At 38.6% G+C, this 23,117-nt stretch overlaps 1 protein-coding gene across 5 annotated transcripts in view; it reads right to left on the bottom strand.

Annotated features, from left to right (window-relative positions):
* Positions 1-770: 770 nt before the first annotated feature.
* LOC133847133 (chondroadherin) overlaps positions 771-23,117 on the bottom strand; it is a 115,707-nt gene continuing 93,360 nt past the window's right edge. For 3 of the 5 annotated variants that reach the window (XM_062281941.1, XM_062281940.1, XM_062281937.1), the window contains exons 2-3: positions 6,715-7,335; positions 771-2,100 (exon numbers count right to left, since the gene is read on the bottom strand). In XM_062281941.1, coding sequence (XP_062137925.1) covers positions 937-2,100; positions 6,715-6,834 — 1,284 coding nt within the window. In that variant the 5' untranslated portion in view covers positions 6,835-7,335 and the 3' untranslated portion in view covers positions 771-936. Of the gene's footprint in view, positions 2,101-3,718; positions 3,886-6,714; positions 7,336-23,117 lie in introns of those variants that run through there. The other 2 variants (XM_062281939.1, XM_062281942.1) reach the window with 2 other exon arrangements.

Here is a 23,117-nt window from a genome sequence, read left to right as displayed (position 1 = left end):
AGAGAGCTGCATTCATTTCCAATAAGAGCAACACAGAAGGGTATTATCGTTAAAACATGTATAATTAATATACCAAAAAAAAAAAAAATACTGAAATATACCAAAAAGTATATTCGGTATATCAATATTCTACAACCTTCAAATATACCATAGGATACCATATAAAAATGTGAGTACTGAAATATACCAAACAGTATATTTACATTATATATCCATATAATACAACTTTCAAAATATACTGTACAGAACAAAATATACTAATATGGATAGCAGATATGTATAAGAAAGTGAAGCCTATCAATATAAATATCATTTGTTATTGTGGCAGCATGTTATCATTGAATGGCTTGAGAAAGTATTTGGGAACTTGGGTAAAAGTTCTAGAATACGGACTTGTCGCACATCTGAATTATTCTTATGAAGTTATTTTGAAGTATTCGTCGAAAAAGTTAAATGTCTGATCTCATTTTAAACACTTAACATTTTCAATTAAAATAAAATATAATATTATATTATTATATAATACTTGATATAAATTTGCATTTAAAATTCAAAGAATGAGTCTAAACTCAAGAGCTGAAGTCTCGACAGCTACTTACATCTATGTGGGTTGAGAGTTAAGGGCAGATGATCCTTAAATGTGAATGTTCTACGATGCCTACTTACACGTCTAGATTAGGCTAATGAATTGTTGCTAATGTTTTTGGAATGCATTCGAGGAAAGTACTTGAGGATAATGGAAATTCTCTTAGAGTATAGAGCGCAGTTACTTTTTATGTTTTTAGGGACTTGCGAAACTTACTTACTTACTTATTAAGCGAGTATGGATTAAAGTACAAACTGATCTTTTGCTGTTTGTTGTTGTGAGTTGTTGTTTGTTCTTTTTTGTTTGTTTGGTTGTTGTTTTTTTTGTATTGATGATGATGCGGCTGATGTTTAATTGGGTCGCCGACGTTTCCGACGTCGACGCCAAGCGATGTGACCGTGACTCAAGAGCTGAACAAGTCGCGAGGCCAAGAGACGAGCATAACGCCACCATTCAACACAACTGACGACGGCGATGAGGAGCATCGCATTGATGCCCAGCGCTAATGAGGCAGACGATGAACCCAGATTGCCCTTGGTCAGCATATCGGCACATCGGCCAATGCCATCGATATTCAGTTCGCTCATCTTACGTCCGTTCACCTCCAGCGGCGAGATGCAATAGTTCTTCTGCAGAAAGACACTTAGGTTGTGCGCCCCCTCGGCGAGCGGTCCATCGAGGAGGGTGTGAATGTGACAGCCGCAGGGGAAATGATTGTTTTCCAACTGCAGATGATCGACCCCATCGACGATGATCGCATTGGGATTTGGGGTTTCCAGCACATGATTGCCGTGGAATTTTAGATGCTTTATCGCCGCCGTATACGTAAAATTGAGCTCCTCAATTGAATCGATTTTATTGTTCAATATCTGCAGCGTATCCACCTGCGTTAGGCCCGTGAATGCGTCCGCACAAATCACCCCGAGATCGGATTCTTGGAGTGTGAGTATCAGCACATTGGACAGTCCACGAAAGGTGAACGGTGAGATCTCCTTGAGATCCATGTACGCCAATTTGAGCAAACCCACGGCATCCATGCCAAAGAATGCATCCTTCTCGATGCTGCGTATACCCGATGGCAATATCAAGTGTCCGACATTCGTCAGACTCGAGAATGCCGAACTTTCGATCCGTATCAACGGATTGTTGGTCAACAATATCAGCTTGATGTTCGATGTCCCCGCAAACGCATTGCCCTCGATCCGTTGTATCTGATTGTTACTCAACAGTATTGTCGACAGATTCTGGAGGCCGGCAAATGCGAATTGTGCCACCGTCTGCAGCGGTGTGTGTTGTATCGATAAATCCCAGAGACGCGGCAGACCACGAAACGCAAACTGTTTGATCCGTGTGATGTTGTTGCCGTCGAGCGAGAGTTTCTTCAGCGCCCGCAGACCGGCGAACGAGTCGGGTTTGATGATCGGAAAGTTGTTTTTGGTCAGCGCCAAATTCTCGACTGTCGCTGGCAGCTGACGCAGCGGGATCTGCTCGAGTCCGCCCGTGTTACACAGCACCTGGAACGGAGAGGGAGAAAGGGAGAAATGTAAAGAGAATCTTAGAGTTGATTATGTACGTTTTGGGTGGCTAAACCGGGTTGGAGGTTCGGTATACCTCCAGGATAATTACCTAAATTAGGATCAAAATAAACCCAAATATGTGTAGTTGACATTTTGATCTTAGATTAGAGATAGATTCGAGTTAGGAATGTTATTACTTAACAAGTTTCTATGTTCAATTATAATTTAGTTAACAAAGTGCGAAATAACATTTAATGTGAAGTCGGGAACAGAAGTTTCGAGATTAAAGTGCGATATAATATTTAGTATTAAGTCGAGAAAAGAAGTTTCGAGATAAAAGTGCGATATAATATTTACATAATGTGAAGTCGGGAACAGAAGTTTCGAGATAAAAGTGCGATATAATATTTAGTATTAAGTCGAGAAAAGTATATTTAGAAAGCTTAGACTGCTAGGGAAAGGATCTTCGTCAGTTTTTCTTCGACGATGACTTCAAATTCTAAAAAAATTGCATTCTTTGAAAGCACCTAAAGATTGTGTTGCTGCTTTGGGTTACATGACATGAAAGTGCTTCAATTAGGAAATGTATTATTCAACTCATTTCAGGTTAGATTTTAGCAATCAGCTGTAAAAAAAACTCCCTACGCACTTCGATGTTATGCGCAAAAAAAAAACATCCAGATAAGCAAACTCAACTCAATAGCACCGGAAGAACTGACTAACTAGTCAAGGCAGTTGCACCATAAGGTAAGGTTAGTTAGGGGTTAGGGAGGGTCGAGAGAAGTCAGCTAATGTAGTGCCATGTTGATGATGACACTCGCTGAATTAGGCAGCGGGGGAAGTCGACGAGTCGACTTGGAACCCGGCGCGAAAATTGAATTTGCGGCTTTATTGCTGCAAATAAAATTAAATCGAATTTTTTCTCTCTTCTCTTCTTTTTTGTTTTTTTTTTTTTTTTTGTGTTGTTCTTTTTGTGGAAGGAACTTCTCTGCTGTTGCTTCTTTTACGTCTGCTTTATGCAGTCAGTGTTTCATTTTTCGGGTTTACCACGCACGTTCCTCGCACCCTGCTGGCGGCCTTCTCCTCCTCAACACCCCCAATCTCTGTGCTGTCCAGTCCTTTCCTCTGCTGTGTCCTGTCCTTTGTCTTACATTGTTTTGCTCCCCCAGCTGTGTGTGTGTGTGTGGCTCTATCTTTATTTCGCGTCTCTGCTTTGTGCTTTAATTTTTTATAACTATTATGTGCTGATGTGTGCGTTTGTGAAATCACCACGCACCCCTAAACTCCTTACAGCCTCCCTCCCACCCTCACACCCCCACACCCTCGCTGCCATTTCAGGACCTTGTCCGATGTCCAGTGCTGCTGAATGTCCGTTTGCCTGACTTCTCCGACAGCTCCGGAGCTCGCTATCTCTTCTCATCTCTCTTTGCCTTTTGCCTAGACCTAGACCATCTGTCTATCTGCTGTCGCGACGCTTGTCGCTGTCACGTTGATGTCATCGTCGTTTTGTCCTCTCGTCTTCTCCTCTCTCTCGTCCTGACCTATTCCGAAAAACCCCGCTTACGCTTTTCTGCTCCACAACATGTTTTTACTGCAATTCCCTCTGCACACTCACTAGAGATGGGTGCGTGTGTCGCTGCTCTCCTCCCAAACTCGTTGCGATAACTGTCTGCTGGCATAACCCAGTTAATTGTTCCTTTATCATCAAGTTTTTCATTATTACAAAGAAAGCACACACACAAAAAAGTAAACTCTTTTTATAACTTGATGCTTAAAGTTCACGCAACATCCAGACAGATTTTATGACATAAATCTCTTGCTAGAATACATAGACTTTATACGGAAGTTTGTAGGGCAGACTTTTGATGAATAAGTTACGGATCGATAGGTAGACCTTCAAAGAAATTTTCTCAAAGTACGTAATTTCTACACCTCCTTATACCCGTATCCTACCTACAGACTTCGTGAGGAAGTTCCTACTGCAGCCTTTGAAGGGATAACTTAAGGTTTCTGACTTCATCGTATTATGACTATATTCGGATAGATGGAACCTCCGAAGGAATTTCCTCAGATGTATACATCTCATTATACAATTATCCCAACTATTCGAGTATATAGACTTCATAAGGAAGTGCCTAGGACAACCTTTAGATGAATAGGTTATGAATTCTGTCTTCATTATCTTAGAACTATTTTCGGACAGACGGATAGGACCTCCGAAAGAATTTCTTTAGGATATGTAAGGTGTAGGAACCTCATTATAACTTTATCCCAACTACATGATTATATAGACTTTATAACGAAGTCCCTAGGGCAGTCATTGAAGGGCTGAGTTAAGGTTTCTGATTTTATTGAACTAAAAATAGTTTTATAGTTCGGATAGACAGATAGGACCTGCGAAGGAATTTCCTTAGGACATGTAATTCCTACACCTCCATATACCCTTATCCCAACTACACAGTTTATAAGCAAGTCCCTAGGGCAATCTTTATATGGATAAGTTAAGGTTTTTTCACTTCCTTGAATTACAACTTCAGATAGTTAGGCAGACCTCTGAAGAAGTCCCCTTAACACCTTGATATATTTACTTATTCCAATTCCGCCTTTCACTCAGGTTTTGTTGTGCGTTCCCCTTGCACGATGTCATCGCTAATCGCGAGACTCGACAATAGCTCAAGCCAAGCTGCCTTCTTCGGTCCCCTTGGTCGACACATTTGCGCAATTTTCATACGCTTCACCTTTTAAATGAACGAATTAAAAGTTTCATTTCTTTTCCTGCTTTCTTTATGTTTTCTTGCTCTTCACGTTGTTGTTGTTGTTGTCGTTGTTGTGTTTCTTGGATGTTATTGTTCGTGTAACTGTTGTTTATGTGCAATGTTTTGTTGCTCATTCCGTTTTTTGCGTTTTCCGCTTTCCATTTCAATTCATTTCGTTGCATTGCATTGCATTCCATCTTGCACTGCGTTTCATTCCATATTGTTTCGCAGCTTTATTATCGCGTTTTTGTTTCGACTTTGGCATGTTTCTTCGCCATTTTTAATGAAATTTTCCCTCTTTTGTTACGAAAACAAGTGGAAAATTGTTCACCATGAAGTTTTGTGCGACAACGTGAACGAGAAACAGCAAAAATGTTGCCCGGACTCTGACTTGGACGCGGACCCGGACTCGGACTCGGACTCTGAACCCAAAATGCGAAGTGTAATTGCCTCGAGAACCCCTGGAAGTATGCTACACCTGGCGCGGTCAACAATTGTAATCCCGAGTCTTGAATAGAATCGAGTCGAGTCGAGTTGAGTTGAGTTGAGGCAAGAAAAGTAGTGTTTTGGAGCAATGGAGCAATGGAGGTGAAAGTAAAGTAAAGAATAGGGTCGTAGGGGGTCTCCAGCTTAAATTACTTGATGTTGTGTGCGCGAGATATTATATTTTGTTGTGTTTCGAGTGCTGAGTAAATCATTTCATTGTTCATAATCTGGAATAATGAAATCACTTAAGTTCTCAATTTGGTAAAAATGACGATGCCAGCAGCGTTGCTCCCAATGGTAATAAGGATGCGCATCAAGACTGCTCCCGACCGACCCCCCAACTTGTGCTTTTGGCTACCCGCAAAACTCTCGCGGGAGACAATTGAATGCGAGCCTGGGCAAACACTCGTACAGACAGAAAAACAGGCAGACAGACAGACAGGCGGACAGACAGACGGACAGACAGACGGAGGCCATGTAACAAGTGGAATGCGAGCCACTTGTGAACAGTAACGAAAGGAACTTGCGCTTCCGCCTCTTGCCCTTCTTTAGTGCATTTGAAACAAAAGGGAAATGACCATTTTGCCCAGCAGTTTTCGATTTAATTTTTCGTGCTCATCACGAGCACGGAGCGAAGCAGCTGACCAGCTGGGGATCCCCCAGACGACTGGCTGCTCATCTACACACTGATTTGCTTTTCTTTTTGCATGCCCTGTGGCTGAAGTAAACTGTTGGAGGGGTCTTCAATACTTTGGGTCGAAAAACTGTATTCCTCAAGATATATAAAGTAAATAATTGCAACTAGATTTATGTATTTATTTATTACAAAACAATACAGACAAATAAGTAAAATAAATAATAATTAAGAAAATATATAATAACAAAAAAAAGAAAAAATAAATAGAGAAAATAATAATATAATAATATAATATAATATAATATAATATAATATAATATAATATAATATAATATAATTGATTATTAGCAAGGAACACTGCATACACTTTATTAAAATAGAACAAGCAATGATTTAAATTTGTACAGTTTTTCTTTAAAGTAATAATACGATAAACTTGAGTTATTTCAATGCTATGCTGAAAATTTCAACTAAATTGGTTTAAAACTCTAGCAGCTAGCGCAGTTAAAAGTTGATTACAGGGTAGTAAGCAGTCGAGCAGCTTACTAAGCTTTTTTTTTCTGCTGCTTGCTGTTGATGATGATGATGCTGCTGCTGCTGCTGCTGCACTGAGCTAACAACTAGCACAACTAACAAGTGGAATGCCAACTACAAAACACTTGCCTAACTGTGACTGAGTGAGTGAATGAGAAAGGGAGAGAGATAGAGAGAGAGAGATTGTGTTAAGCTTACTTGAGTCTGGGACAAGCAGATGCACTCGGCTGGGCATGATTTGGATGTTTCGGTTTGTTGCGAGTTCCACAGGCAGACAACAGTGAGCGCAATTATGAGCAGCAGCCAGGAATTGCACATTTCACGTTGTTGCTGACACGACAGTTTGGCGGCGTAATTGAGCTCGATTCTCTCTATCTCTCACTTCCTTCCGTCTCCGTCTCCGTCTGTCCTGCAGTCCGTGCTGCTGCTGCCGCTGCTTCTGCTGCTGCCTTCTCACTCTCGCCTTTCACTCGTTCCAGCTTGCAGGTTGCCAGACTGTCAGACTGCCCACAAATTGCCAGACTGCTTCTTTGCTGCCAGCTACTCCCCACACAGCTCTCTCTGCTGCCTTCGTCCCGCTGCCAACGTCGTTGCGTCGCTGCTTCTTACTTATTTATTTATATTTTTTCCTCTTCTTCTTCGTCGCCGTCGTTGCTGCTGTGTTGTTTTTTTGCGCTGCTTCTTTTTCGTATATTGCGTTATTTCATTTGAACTTTCTTTTTATATATTCTTAAGCTTAATCATATTTATTTATGCTGCTGTTGCTGCTGCTGGGCGGGGCGCTGTTTTTCTTTTTGTTGTTGGGCGTGGCGCACTGCACTGTAAAAGAAGAGCAAAATATAGATGAAGACGAAAGCAAAGCTAAATATTAAACTTAAAGAAATGGCAATGCGAAACTTATGACAAATACATATAGTTAACCAATATATAGATAAACACTCACATACATACAAATAGATGATTTGCTACGAATCTAAGTAGTCTGTCATGCATACATAACCTCAAAGCCTACACTTAAAATCTGCTGCCTGCGATGACATGCAAAATGTATACGCAGCTTAGAGCGAGAGCGAGAGAGAGAGAGACAGAGCGAGATCGACAGTTGGCAAGCTGGCTGCGGCTCAAGCTCAGTGTGCTTGGTTACCCACCACCCCCAACCCCCAACCCCCTCAAATTCGCCACTCACCACTGCCAAAGCCAAAGGCCTGAGGCTGAGACGCAGACTAAGGCAAAACGGCAAAGGCCGCATTGACGTTGACGTTGACGTTGAGCTTAGCCTCTGCCATGGCTCTTGGCTGCTGGCTGCTGGTTGGCTGTCAGCTCCTACTGGCCTGGCCAAAATAGCTGCTTGTTAATCATCAATAATAAATAAGTAATGCCAGGTGAACGTCAAGCTGCAGCAACAGCAGCTAGCTGCAATAACAACAGCAACAGCACCAACAACAACAAGCCGGAACAAAGCCAATGCAATATAATAACTAAAATTGCTCCAAAGAGAATTTGCGATGAGACAACGACGAGCGACGACGAAGGCGACGTCACAGAAATAGGAGAGCAGTAGATGTAGAGAGGAGTGCGGTGTGTGTGTGTGTTTGTGTGTGTTTGAAATGTTTAAATGCACAAATCAAATATGCAAGCAGTCGAAAAGACAAACAGGCAAACACACACACACACACACATACACACATACACACAAATACAGATAAGCAGCACCTGATGTCCAGCTGAGAATGAAGAACTGAGAGCTCTCTGTCTTTTAATTGAACACTAAGAGACCAGCGGACTAAGCAAAATGCACAATTCTAGACGAAAGGGAAGGCGAGAAGAAGAGCTATAAATTACAAATACACAGAGAGAATAACGAGCATGTTAAAAATGCAATTTAATGCATAAAAATGCTTAAATAATTAATAATAGTATATAAATAACAATGTATAACTAGTTATAAATAAAAACTTGGATTGCACATACAAATTAAATATATAAATAAATCTAATACAAGTCAATTCTTGCATTACATACATATTTATGTTGCTCTTATATGTACAAGTAGAAAGAGAGCAGGCTCAATAAACATGCACAGGCAAAACTGCGTGACACTCTTATTGAAAAGTACAGCCAGCCAACGCACAACCGAAGAGCGCAGAGAGCAGGAGCAGCAATTGTAGTTGTGGGTGCGAGTGTGAGCGCAAGCTAACGAGAGGGAGCTAAAGAGCTTTGCATATGGCAAAGCACTGATCAACTGTTGCTCTTAATTAGAAGCAAATGCAAAAAAGTAAAGCTGTGGAAAGGAGAGAGAGCGTGTGCGTTAGCAAAGAGCGAAGCACACTTCATAGGAACTTTTAGTAGTGCGCGATTTACCAAACGAAAAAATAGCGTCGCGTCGATCCGCAGTCGGTTTAAATAATACATGGTAATTACGCGTGTGTTTGTGAAAGTGTTTAGTGTTTTAGTGTGTGTGTGTTTTGTGCATTTCGCGATTTACCAAACGGAAAAGTAGCGTCGCGTAGCGTCGATCCGCAGTCGGTTTAAATAATACATGGTTATTACGCGTGTGTTTGTGAAAGTGTTTAAGTGTGTGTGTGTGTGTGTGTTGTGCTGTGCTGCAGGGTGAGCGAGACGCACACAATTGCATTACATGCTGATCCAAAGGGATAAAAGCAAAATAACAAATGCCGGCACAAGCTCAAATAATGCACAGACAATTGTGTAAGCAGCAACAACAATGGCGGACAAGGCAAAAGGAATCACAAATGTGACAACAAAAGCAGAGACCAGAAAGACAGCTTAGTTTGCAGCTGCTGCAGCTTAGATGGAAGGCGAATGAAGAAGAAGCAGCCGGTCGATATTTGTTGTGTTGTTGTGAGTCAGCCAGCTACTCAGAGCCAAAAGGCCACGAGCAGCTAATCAATCAATTTTATTCAACATTTTATTGAATCAACCAAAATCAACAACAACAATACCAGCAGAGCAGCTAAAGCTTCAGGAAAAACAAAATGGAGTCGAACACAGTACAACAGGTAACGTAACAAGTACAACATATTTTTGCCAGATGGCGCCAATCCTTAATGCAAATTTCTTACGCGATCGAAAGGCAAGATTAGGCAATATGCTTGTTAGATGGCGCCAGCAAATTTCTTTAACTTCTTCTTGGGTAGATGGCGTCCGATCTTAATGAAAACTTGGGGAAGCTGCACGTTAGATGACGCCAGGACGCTGCTTTTGAGCTGTTGAGTGACTTTTTTGGTTATTTTTTGTTTGTCTGATCGTTATATGATTTCAAGTTTTAGAACTTCAAAATAGAATAAAGCGAGTGCAACTTGCAGTGCACTCTAAGCTCCTTACGTAATAAGTACAAAGGCTAAATGAAGCAAATATAATAGAACACACACAATATATAAGTATAAAAAGTACTCGCGCGGTTGCAGTTTAAATTTCCAGGCAACAAACTTTAGCCACGAACAATGCAATGTGCAGCGTGCAGCGTGCAACGTGCAACAGTGCAACATTTGTGGCATGCTGCAGCAGCTGCATTTGGAATCGTTTAAGCCGTTATTAGAGCCAATTAGTGAATACATTCAACATACAACATTCAACGCTAACAGTAAAAACAACAACAACAACAAAAGCAGCAGCAGCAGCAACAAGCGATGGCGATGGCGATGCCACAAAAACATATCATGTTTCTGCTTCGACTGAACGACACAACTGTCAGATAAATGACAGCATAATTATACCATGCTCTCGATGGGGATTTGTTAGTTCCGCAACTTTAAACAGCTCCATTGCGAATGCCTTTAGCCTCCCACCAAATTGTTTGTTTCGCCCTTCTCTAAACGTTTTTGCATCGCAATTGGCGCGGAAATTCTTAATTGGATGCATGCGGTTAAGGCAAAGTTTCAAATCAGCTGAATTATCTGTAAATCGAATCTGCAAGAGTTTCAGTGGAGCTTTAAGCAGCTTTCAAATGCAGTTGAAGAACGAACAACTTTTGTCGTTTAGTCACCCTTAGTTGCAACTAAAAGATTTCAATTTAAGCAGTTTTTAAGCGCATCGACAAATATTTCTAAAGTAAGATTATATTATCTTCAAGCACAATTTTATCTTGAAAAATTATACTACCTTTAAATTTAACAAATTTGAGCTTAGGTGAAAGTTAAGTGAAGAGAGCTTTGATCAGCTTTCAAATGCAGTTTAAGAAAGTGAAACTTTTGACTTCAATTCAATTTAAGCAGCTTACAAAAATACTTTAAGTAAGAGTTACGTAAATAATATTGAAGAGCTTTCAGCAGCTTTCACTCCTAAATAGAGATCAACTCACAATTGATTTAAACTGGCAAACTTTCTGCACATATTGAGTTTTTGAGTTTTTTTGTTTTTGATTTCCTTGCTTAAAGCTGAAAACTCTTTATATAAAATACATATTTGTGTTGTTTAAGTGCAGCAGTTAAAGCTTGAAAGCTTTATCTCAAATGGTTAATGTTAAAAACTTCGAGATACTTAATGCACTTTGAGCGCAAGTGCAAGATTGCAATAATGGCTGACTAGAATAGTCGTTAGATAGATAGTTGATAGTTTGTTGCTAAGCATCTGCGGGCAAATGATATCTATGAGATATGTAAGCTCATAAGTTAATCTGCGTTTGTGCCGTTTGTGCTCGCAAGCAAGCAAAATAAATATCGTTAAATAGATAAGCAAAGAAGCCAGCAAATAGAATTATTTTTACCACGCAGCACACAAGACCGCAGCAAGAGCAAGAGCAAAAGCAAAAGGACACAACGTTGGCCAAAGGACAAACGAGCCACGTTGGACAACAGACACAATGGACAATGCACAGGACACGCAGGACATACAGGACACAGGACGTGGCACATTTTGTGTGTCGTTTGTCGTCGGTTGGTCGCCGGGGCCACATTCAATTGCTGCCAGAACAGAGCAGAGCAGAGCAGAGTGGAGAAGGAGAAGGAGGAGAGCTGGCAAGCATTGCCAACAAGGATATGTGAGCGAGCTGCACCTGCAACGAAGCAACGAAGCAGCGAGCCAGCTGCCAAGTGCTTGACCATTGGCGCCCATGAAGATAATTTAGAAAAGAAGAGCAAATGCAGGGAGCACGGAGCACGGAGCACGGACAGAGAATGTTCCAGAGTGTGTGCCATCAGTCAATCAGCTGGCAGAGGGGAAAGGACACAACTTCTGCTGCCACTGCGTTCAATTAGAGTGCATTAGTGACTTAAGTTCTGTGGCTGCAATTGAAAAACAAATGCGACGCTAGCTTTAAGCTCGGGACACACTCCATTAGGGTTTCTGATCAGCAGTTGCTAGCTTGATCGAAGCTTAAGCAACGAAGTTGGCAACAGTTCAACAAGAAACCCAAAAAAAAACAAAAAAAAACGAGTGCACAAGTTGCACAGTCTGTGACCAGCTGTCCACACGCTGTGGCACGCTTATCTTTGCACTCAAATGCCTCGGCAAATGTCAACTAATCAAATTAACAAGCTGACCAGAGTGTGCCAGACTGGAAAGCATGCTGCAAGCGAGCGATCATACGGCAAGCAATGATGATAAGAGCGGAAACTCGGCATTCACCTGGTCACTCATCCAGTTGCATGCTCATCCTGTGTAGATAAGAGACAGAGACAGTGAATGAGAGAGCGAGCGAGAGAGGAGTTTACAAATTTGGTCGACCTACTAAATTGCCCAGCGATGTCAAAAGGTTTTTTTTTTCTGGCAGAAAAAAAACTTTGAAAATCTCAGTTACTAACTAGGGAATAAGGATACGGCCAAAGAAGCCAAGAAGAAGAAGATGGCAACGTCGCCATAAAGTCAAATACATAAAACATATGTTCAACTTTGGGCCAACGATTTACACTTGGCCCAGACAGGCTAAAGAATCGCTGCCCCGTCAAGGCTTAGACGCTCATCATTCCATCAGTCTGTCCGTCCGTCCGTCTGTCCGTCTGTCTGTCTGGCTGTCTGTCCTCGCCTGTCTTGTCTGTCTTGTGTGTCTGGCCTTGGCTTGTGCCCAATTTGTGGCTGTCAGCATCATCAGCAGGCGCCAACAAGCAACAAACATCTCCATCTCCATCAGCATCAACATCGCATCGACACCATCGACACCATCATCGTTGTTCTTCTGTTGCTGTTGCTCTTGCTGCTCCTTCTTCTCATTCCACTTTCGTCCTTCACATCATCAGCAATTCCCAAGTGCGTGTGCCGCCCTTTGACACGCCTATCTCCTCCCTTTTGTCTAGCGTGAGATACACTGAGCGAAAACAATCATGAGAAAATACTTGACACAGGTGAGCTACCTGAGTATTGAAGGTAGTTTCTTGTTTGAAATTGATATTTTGAATTTAGTAAATCAGTTTTACCATTTTCATTGTAATTGCAACTTTCATATTTCATTGAACATTTCGTTCTGTTATTAAATGTGTGGTTAAGCCATTTTCATAGATGTCAAGTATTTGGTTTAAGTGCGATAATTAACATAAATATTCTTCACTTTCACTATGGTCACTCTTAATCCTAACTATTTGTTAAATTTTAAGTATTTAAAACTAAATCGATATCGATCAAACACTAATCTTATCGAGTTACTTTCAAATATTCTAGCTTTCATCATTCCACAAAAACATAATATTGGTGTTAAGTTACCTTAGTTGCAACATATTTCTTAGAACTTTCTTTAAATTCTTGAAATCACCTCTCCAAAAAATTTTCTTTTTAGTCTAGAAATTGTATGTTTATTATATATTTAAAACTATATCGATGTCGTTCAAATACCAATCCTTTCGAATTGCCTTTAAGTATTCTAGCCTTAAACATTCCACAAAAATTCAAAAATTTTTGTACATAAACTTAGCTGTAACATGTTTCTTAGAAATTGTTTTAAAATTCTTAAAGTTACCACCCGAAAAAATGTCCTTATTAGTTATTGTGGAGCAGTAGTAAGTTTTAGACGCCAGATTGAATACAGATTGACCTGTCGAATCAAAGATCGCTTCACACTTTAGATTTTGTGTTCAGTGCAAAGTGATGATGGGGTTATGCGAAGCTTTATAAAGGCCGCTGCTGCGTGTGGCATATCAAGAAGCCAGGACAATCACGAAGCGTGAGAAGCGCGTAGAGAGGCGCAAGAGGGTGAATGGAAGAGAAAGAGAGAAGGATTGAGGACAGACGAGTAACGGCGCATAAAGCACGACAGCTTCTTGGCATAGCTTTGCATATGGAAGCTGCCAAAGCCGTTGCGTGTGAAGTGTGTGAAAGAAAGAGAGAGAGAGAAAGAGTATATATATATGTGTATGTGTGTGTGTGTGTGTGTGCGTTACATTGGGGAGCAGCCACTCGTCCTTCTTCTTCTTCTTCGACTTTTTCTTGCCTCATATACGTACATGAGGTGGTCGGTTATTGTGTTTATGGCTTTTTATGCATGTCCCAAATCTGTCCAGGCCTTGAATTATTGGCCCAAAGTTCAAAGGGCGCCGCCATCGCTTTCAATGTTTGCTGCTTATTTTGCGTTTTGCGTTCTCTCTCTTTCTCTCTCTTCTCTAGCCAATGAGTTGGGTTTTTATTGTGGCTAAAGTGGTGGACGTCGAAGTCGTGGTTGAGGGGGGAGCGGACAGAGACTGGCAATATAAAATGGCAATCGCATAATTCAATCATCTCGAGGCAAATAATCAATCATTCAAGCATATCATTAATTAATTCAACCATTTAGGCAACCTCAAGCACATTCGTAGGCGTTCACATTACATCCAGCATCTCCCCAGCCAATAACAACAACAACATCAACTCCCAACCCCCCAAACCCCAAACACAAACCCAACCCCTGACCCCAACCCCAACCCCAACCCCAACACCAAAAGCCAGCTACTCAGCCCCCTTGTTGCAGAAGGCCAAACGAGCCGAAAACAAAACGCAAGTTGTGCCCCAGCCACGGACAACTTGACAACGCAGATACAAATAAGAGATAAACCAACAAGTAAACACTATATAGTGGAGTGTGCTCGACTTGCAGTTACCTTGTGTTATTTAATTTTTTAGCTTTTCCTTTTAATCTTCAAATTTCATTCAATTCTCTCATTATTTGAGAGAAAATCATTCTCTTAGAATACTTTTTAAGAAAGTTAAAGGAATTACCATACGAATTTAGAGAGTATACTCGACTTGCAGTTACCTTGTAATAATATATATTACTTTAGCTTTTCTTGTTCATCTCCAACATCCGTTCAATTCTATTACTATTTGTTTGAAAAGCATTGTCTTAGAATACTTTCAAGAAAGTGAAAGGGTCTTTTAGCGCAGGAATTTAATTTGTAGAGTATACTCAACTTGCAGAGACCTCGTATTATTTTATAGATATATATTTTTTTGTGATAGTCAACTTTAATAATAGTAGTCGAATTTGTTCTATGATACTTTAATGAAATTAAAAGGATCTCTGAGCGCAAGAATTTAATTTTTAGAGTATACTTGACTTGCAGAGACCTTGTACTTTTTTTTGTGATAGTCAACTTCAATAATAAATGTGTTTGCCTTGTAGTCGAATTTGTTCTATGATACTTTAATGAAATTAAAAGGATCTCTGAGCGCAAGAATTTAATTTTTAGAGTATACTCGACTTGCAGAGATCTTGTATTAGTTAATGAACTTATAATTTCTTGCTGTTGCACTCCATCTGTAAATTCAACGAAAGCTTATGATAATTTAGGAATCGTACGGTATTTTAATAGAACCTTGAAACTTTCCAAATCAAGCATAAATTAAATTTGTAATTTTTTAAAACAATAATCATATTTAGGAGAGAAGTATTTAGTCATACAAATGTAGAAAACAAAACGGAATTATCAATTGAAATGCTTATCAATTGGTTATACCCAATTAGGCAGAGCTCATAAGTAATGAGTATGCGACACACATACAAATTGTGGTGGGAAAAGAGATGCAGGGAAATTGTAGAAGGAGCAGAAGCAGGAGGAGGAAGAGAAGGGGGAGGAGAAGGAGATCCCCTCTGTTGTCCTGCTCCTTAGCACAAATTTATTTGCTGGCTTCATGTCGACGCCGCGATTTGGGTCGGCTCGACTCAACTCGACTCGACTCGAGTCGACTTTGGCTTGGGTCGTGTGTATTTGTAATTAACTGTTATTTAATACGATTTGCCTCATTTTGTGGTAGTGGCAAGAGTGTCAGTGGCTGTGGCAACAACAAGCTAAGCAGTCAACTTGACTCGACTCGACTCGAGTTCGAGTTGAAGTTGAAGTTGGATTTAGAGAGTTAAGAGAGAGAGTTGGGCCTAGAGGTCGGTTTAGCCAATTGGTCGAGTGGCTCAGAGATTGTTACTGCGCGGTTAGCCAACATAACACAAAAGCCAACACACAACTTTTCATACTCCGAATGTGTGTGTGTGTGTGTGTTTGTTGTGCATCATTGTTGTTGTGGGTCTGTCTTGTAGGTCGCGCTGAAATGCTGCCATTTAATTTGCCAAACTTTTCGACGCTTTCGTTTGTTTTATCGTTTGTTTGCACACCCTGCAAATTTGCAGCAGCCACAAGCGGGTAGTTTGTGCATTTGAAATAACAGAAATAACTTTGTAGGTTTTATAAAATACTTGTACACAGAAAGGAAAAAAAGTGATGAAATCAAGAATAAAATCTTAAATCAAGATTGCTTGGATGTTAAAATTGAATTAAAATAAAATAAGATATTCTTAATCTATAAGATATATATAAGATAAGATAAAAGTTTTATTTTAAGATTCGAAAAAATTTAAATCAACACTTCTAATCCAGATTTTCTTTTCTCTCTATGTACTTTCTATTTATGGGGTGTGTAGTGATTATTAATAAAAAATAAAAAGGATAAACCAATTTAATCTATTATTAAACTGATTAATAAAACTCCACAGATCTTAGTCAATTCTTTAACTCTTAAACAAAACTTCCAAACTTATAAATAGATGAATATTTTAATTTATTATATCTCATTATTTAACAATCAATTGTCGATTACACACAAGTGTCGCTTTATAAGCGATTTTCTAACTTCTTCTTCTTCTTATCGATATTTTCATTTCTTAAGTGTTGAGTAGAACGTAACGATTAGGTGTTGTATAGTGTATAAATATTGAAATATAAAAATAAGCATCTCTGTTCATCAATATATATTTTGACTTTAATACTTAATATTCAATTTGACTTTAAGTCTATTCCAGTTTAAATTTATAAAGTAATAAATTGGGGGAGTCTTCAAAATATTCATATTATTATTATAATACATTATTTAGCCCGCTACGTATAAAGGAGAAACGTATTATAACTGGATGTACTTTGATATATGGTATATTTTCAATGTTTAATTATATCGATAGTTATATCAAATAGTTTTTGGTATATTTTTATATTTTATACAGTTTTTCCATTATCATTATATTTCAACTAGATTACAGGGTATTTTGTGTGTGCGCTGCCGTTGTAAAAGAAAGTTGTTTTATTTAATTGTTTTGTCGTTGTTGTTTTGATATTGATAAATGTTGTTTTGGGGCTTGTTTTGGGTGCTCGTTAATGATGATACTTCTCACTGTCAGTCCACTCACTCAGTTGGCGATTTGTCACCGATAAATGGACAGCAACAACAGCAACAACAATCAGAACAACAAAAATAGCGGACCAACAGGTGAAGGACTCAGCAAACTGATTAGCTGATTAGGCTAGGACTAAAGGACAAGGACAACGCCTTTCTGTCAGCTTGTCTGTGCGTCAACTTAAGCAAAAAACTTTTGTAGCTCTACAAACACCATGAAATTTGTGACAAATTCAAAAGTTGACGAACATTTCACAGCATGAGAAGCACTATACTATATTTGTTGTATGAATAATGTGCTGAAAATGATTAGCAAATTGTGAAGGCGCTGGAATTTTCGCCATTTAATGTGGCAAAAAGCTACATGGAAAGTTATTAGTTTAGCATGTAATAATAATAATTGGTTATAAGGCAATATTAAGTCCAAATTAAGATTCTAAATATAGAATTTATGTTTTATTTATTTTCAGCTTCGATTTTGTTGGAACTTTAATAATTTCTATTTCTATGCTAATTAATTTGTGGTAAGTGGAGTTTTAAAAATATTCATATTATTATTGTACTTCATTATTTTATACGTTAACCAAAATGAAGAAACGTATAGTCATACGTTTGGTATATTGATATACCATATATACCAAAAATAGTCTTCGGTACATTTTAGTGTTCTTACGGTATATTTTCGGCATAATGTAAAAAATATAGTTTTATTGGAAATTGGTATATCTGTAATTATATACCAAAAAAGTCTTCGGTATATTTTGGATTATTTGGTGTATACTTTTGGTATATTTTTAAAATATGGCTCCATAGAAAATGAGTAGCGGGTATTTAATGATATATCACAAATAGTCTTTGGTATATTTTAGTATTTTTGTCTTATATTTTTTTAAACATAGTTGTATTGAAAATGGATATTCCTGTAACTATATACCAAAAAAGTCTTCGGTATATTTATACCCGCTACCCATAGGGTAGAAGGGTATTATAACTTTGTGCCGGCAGGAAATGTATGTAACAGGTTGATGGAGGCATCTCCGACCCTATAAAGTATATATATTCTTGATCAGCGTCAACAGCCGAGACGATATAGCCATGTCCGTCTGTCCGTCTGTGTGTCTGTGTGTCTGTCCGTCCGTCCGTATGAAACACTGGATCTCAGAGACTACAAGAGATAGAGCTATAATTTTTTTTCGACAGCATTTGTTGTGTTTGCACGCAGATCAAGTTTGTTTAAAATTTTTGCCACGCCCACTTCCGCCCCCGCAAATCAAAAAAATCGAATAACAAGCGTAATTTTAAAGCTAGAGTTACGAATTTTGGTATAGACAATAATTACTATAGTAGTTATGATTCCTGAACATTTGGTTGCGATCAGATAAAAATTGTCGAAGTTATTAAAGAAATTCTTTTGTATGGGCAAAAACGCCTACTTACTGGGGGTCTTAGTTACTTTGTCTGACAATTTGGTATATTGTGCCGTCTATGGTATATTTTGAATGCGGTACTATATCGATATACCACATATACCATTTGGTATATTTTTTAGTATTTTAGTAGTATATTTGGTATATTTTGAGAAATATACCGCAAAATATATTGCTTTTATTCAAAATGGGTAGCGGGTATCTCACAGTCGAGTACACTCGACTGTAGCTTTCTTACTTGTTTGGTATGTTTTTAAAATATGGTTCTATAGAAAATGAGTGGCGGCTATATAACGAAATATACAAAAATGGTCTTTGTCATATTTTGGTATTTTTGTGGTATATTTTTGGTATATTTTAAAAATGTGGTTTTGTTTTAAGCTTGACTCTTAGTTGTAGCTTTTATAATTGAAAACGAATGAACAACAATACAATAACTATATATCAAAATAGTCTTTGGCATATTTTGGTATTTTTGTGGTATATTTTTGGTATATTTTAAAAATGTGGTTTTGTTTTAAGCTTGGCTCTTAGTTGTAGCTTTTATAATTGAAGACGAATGAACTACAATACAATAACGATATATAAAAAAAATTGTCTTTCGTATATTTTAGTATTTTTGTGGTATATTTGTGGTATATTTTAAAAATATTGTATAATTGTATAATTGAAAATAAATGAAGAATAATGCATAAGTTATATTTAGGAAAAAGAGCTCTTTGACTGCGGAAATTTATCGCTTATAGATTTATGCTACTCCACGCTCATTCCCATCGAATTTAGCTAGTCACTTTCGCTCATTGAAATTTATGACGTGAACTAAATTTTAATCCACTCAAATGCATATGTATAGCATATCTCTTTCTTCCTTCTTGATTCATGTAATTGATATTTGTTTGTTTGTTTGTTTGCTTGACTGCTTGCTGTTGCTGCTGTTGCTGTTGCAGAGTTGTGCTTTGATGGCTTAATGATGCTGTGCAATTAAAGTGCTTACGAATTTTAAAGTTTTTTGGGGCGGGGCCAGGAGCAAAAGCATTAGCCAAGTGATACGTGAATAATTTCAATTTGCAAGCAAATCCCAAATTCCAAATCCAATTTCAATCCGTTTCAATGCGGCGCGTGCCGCGTTGATTTCTCTGAGAGACTGAAGCGAGAGACGAGCGATGACATTGGCAAAAACAAAGGCGACGGGCGATGGCAATGATGATGATGATGAGGATGAGGATGAGGAAGGAAGAAGATGAACAAGAACAAGAACAGCAAGGAGGAGAGAAGGTTATAAAAACATGTGTAACTAGACGGCTTACAAGGATCACGCACTCAGTGACACTTAATGCCACAACGCCGGCGTCAACGTCAACGTCAGCGTCAGCGATGCGAGCAGAAAGCAGAGCAAATGTCGCACACCAAAGTACCAAGCTATGTATAGAGCACATCTCATGCAGGGCAGACAGATAGGCGGAGAGACAGACAGACAGACAGACGGACAGACAGACAGACGGACGGACGGACGGACGGACGGACGGACGGACAGACAGACAGACAAACGCAATTAGCTTTTAGCCATCATAACATTATGAACGGCAACTGACAGGCGACAGGCGAGTGAAACTGAAACAGAAACAGCAACAGCGACAACGACAACGACAGCTAACTGCTAATGATGAAGAGGAGGACAAGGATAAAGCATAGTCAGTCGATAGAGATGCCACACAGAGAAACCGAGAGAGAGAGAGAGAGTGGGAGAGAATCGAGGAGGAAGCCGCCTAGGGCGTCTTTTTGGGGGAATAGCGGGATAGCTTGTGGCAACACTGCGGTTGCGGAGGGTTCGAGGGCTAGAGGGTTAGGGGGTTAGTGGGGTTGGGGGGTTGAGGTTGAGGTTGGCGTTCGGGTCGCATGGCCGCATTATGTTGATGTGCTGAAAGCAGAGCTCACGGCGCGCTGCTCCCAACACAATGCCGTTAACTTGTGTCGAGATTAAAATAAGGACACTCGCAAAATAGTAAAACAAGCAACTGCACACTACCGAGTAGACGACTAGACGACTAGACGACTAAATAAATACGCTATCATCTAATTGAAGCGCTTTGCTATTAAAGAAATACTCGGCTATCAAACTATAAATATCTAGAGAACTATTGTTAGAGAACATGATTTCTTGAACCAAACAAGTTGATAGACTTTAAAGCTTATTAATTCATTACGAAATTTGCAAAATTTTTAAACTAAGCTTTTATAAATTGGTTTATATTAAGAAATTTTCCGAATTTCAAGCTTAGATTTTTAAATTTGTATGCAATTATATTAAGAAATTTTCCGAATTTCAAGCTTTTCTTTTGTAACATTTGTTCTAATGATATATAGAGAACATATTAACATAAATTTAGGAATGAAGCTAAGCTTTAATTATAAAATATTAATTATAATACTACTTGAATATTGAAAATTTATTTTAATAACTTAAGCACTAATGCAAGCTCAGCTGAATTTGTGTTGTACTAAAAGGAATACAGGAAAAAGAACCAAGGAACAGTGATAATGATGTCAGTCTTAGAATTTGGATACAAAAATAACAAGTCCAACTTTAGAATCTTGTTTTCAAGTGCTATATTTTTATATTTATTTATTTCATTTTTTCATTATTATTTTTTCTCTTTGAATTAAGCTACAAAAATAATAAGCATAACTTTAGAATCATGCTTATACATATAGTAATTATTTTGCTGTAGGTTATTTATTTTAATTATTATACATTTTTATTTATTTTTTTTATAATGATTTTAGTGGTTTTATAATTATTAAATTTAAAAATTATGTTTATTTAAAACTTTTATTTTTGTAGCTTAAAATAAAACTTACTTCATAAATATAAAGCTTGTCAACTTAAGTACATTATATACATTATAAGTGTGCTGAGTATTGGGAAATACAATGCCAAATAAGAAAAGAAAGTTAGAAGTTTTGGAAGATAGAGTAATTTCCATATTCATTTGTAATCATTTCATTTCATTCATGTTCATATTATATATCTTAAGAATAGGATTGTTTTGTATATGAAAACATAAGCATGAGGAAGGTAGATTTATAATAATTTTAAAGCAAAACTCAAAGTAGAATGACAATTACTTATAAAGATACTTTGCAAAGAACTGTGAACTTCAAAAATCGGTTAAAATGTCAGATATTTTAGCTGAGAAGATTCTAAAAGCTAGAACGTTTGCTGCAACAGTTGCTTACTCCACAGTTGGAGTTGGAGTAAGAGTTAGAGTATTCAAATGACAGGAGCACAGAGAGCTAGAGACATGGACATGGACATGAACGTGGCAAGTAGTGAACGTGCCACACTCGTCGTTGAGAGTTGCAAGTTGTGTGACTCGCATGAGTTGCGAGCTGAAGCTTTGTTTATGATGTCAGTGAGACGAGAAGCGGATTTTCGAGTGGAGCGACAACAGCACTGAAGATGAGACGATATGAGATGAGATGAGATGCTAACTCAACTCAGAGAGTGAGAGGGAGAGAGCGAGAGCGAGAAAGAGAGAGAGAGAGAGGAGGAGGAATCATGCCGAGTTTGGCTTCTAAAAATTACTGCGTAAATGATGATATGAGATTTAGAGCATTTCTGCGGTGTCATTTGGCTCTGCCGGAAGCGGATATAGTAGCGAGGCGTGGCACTAGGGGAGGCAACATGAATGTAATGACAGATAAAGAGAGAGAGAGAAAAAGAGAGAGAGAGAGAGAGATATCCTAGTCAACCGGTGGAACCGGAAGGAACTTATTTAACACATACCCAAGCAGACAGTCAGTCAGCAGACAGACAGACAGACAGCGACACAGTGAACAGTGAAGAGAAGTGGGAGAAGACCGCACACACACACACACACACACCAACACACACACACTCAATGTGCTGTGGAGTGGCGCCCCGAGTGGAGATTATGTGGCACGATAATCATATTACGATTATGTCGCGTAAAATTTCCACAACTCCAAACTCAACTCAAAAAACTGCTGCTGCCGAGTCCAAGTGAGACTTCAGCAGCGGGGAGCGGTGTGTGGGGGAGGGACGGGGCGGGGACAGGACACAGCACAGCAGAGTACAACAAGTGCAAATGCTGTGCTTAAGCTATACCCTGCACAAATCACGTATACGCCAGGTGTGTTTTAAGTAAAGTCAAGTTAATTTGAAGCAGCTTGAAACTAAAGCGTATTCTTATCTTTTTTTTTAAATGTTTAATTCTATAACAAATACAAACAAAATAAAATATATGTATATGGGCAATTTTCCGACGATATTTGTGCAACAAAAAAACATAAACTGAAACAATGTATAAATCAAGTAAAGGTTATTCACATAGCACATAGCTCAAAGCTATCACTATATTTAGAGTTACGATTAATTTTAGAAACTATAAAACATATAAATTCGTTCTATTTTTGATTTGTGGACGAATTCATAAAATTTTGCAATTATCTTAAAACAGAAAAATAATAACAAAATCATTCTTAACTCTAATTAAAGTGTCAATCAAGAACTAATAGATTCATCTCTATTTAAAATAGGAAAAACAAAGATTTGGGAATATGTTATGTCACTTT

The sequence above is a fragment of the Drosophila sulfurigaster genome, chromosome X (genome assembly GCF_023558435.1).
Source record: "Drosophila sulfurigaster albostrigata strain 15112-1811.04 chromosome X, ASM2355843v2, whole genome shotgun sequence".
Classification (NCBI taxonomy): domain Eukaryota; kingdom Metazoa; phylum Arthropoda; class Insecta; order Diptera; family Drosophilidae; genus Drosophila; species Drosophila sulfurigaster.
Note: the sequence above shows the minus strand (reverse complement) of the source record. Positions and strands in the feature narration are given on the sequence as shown.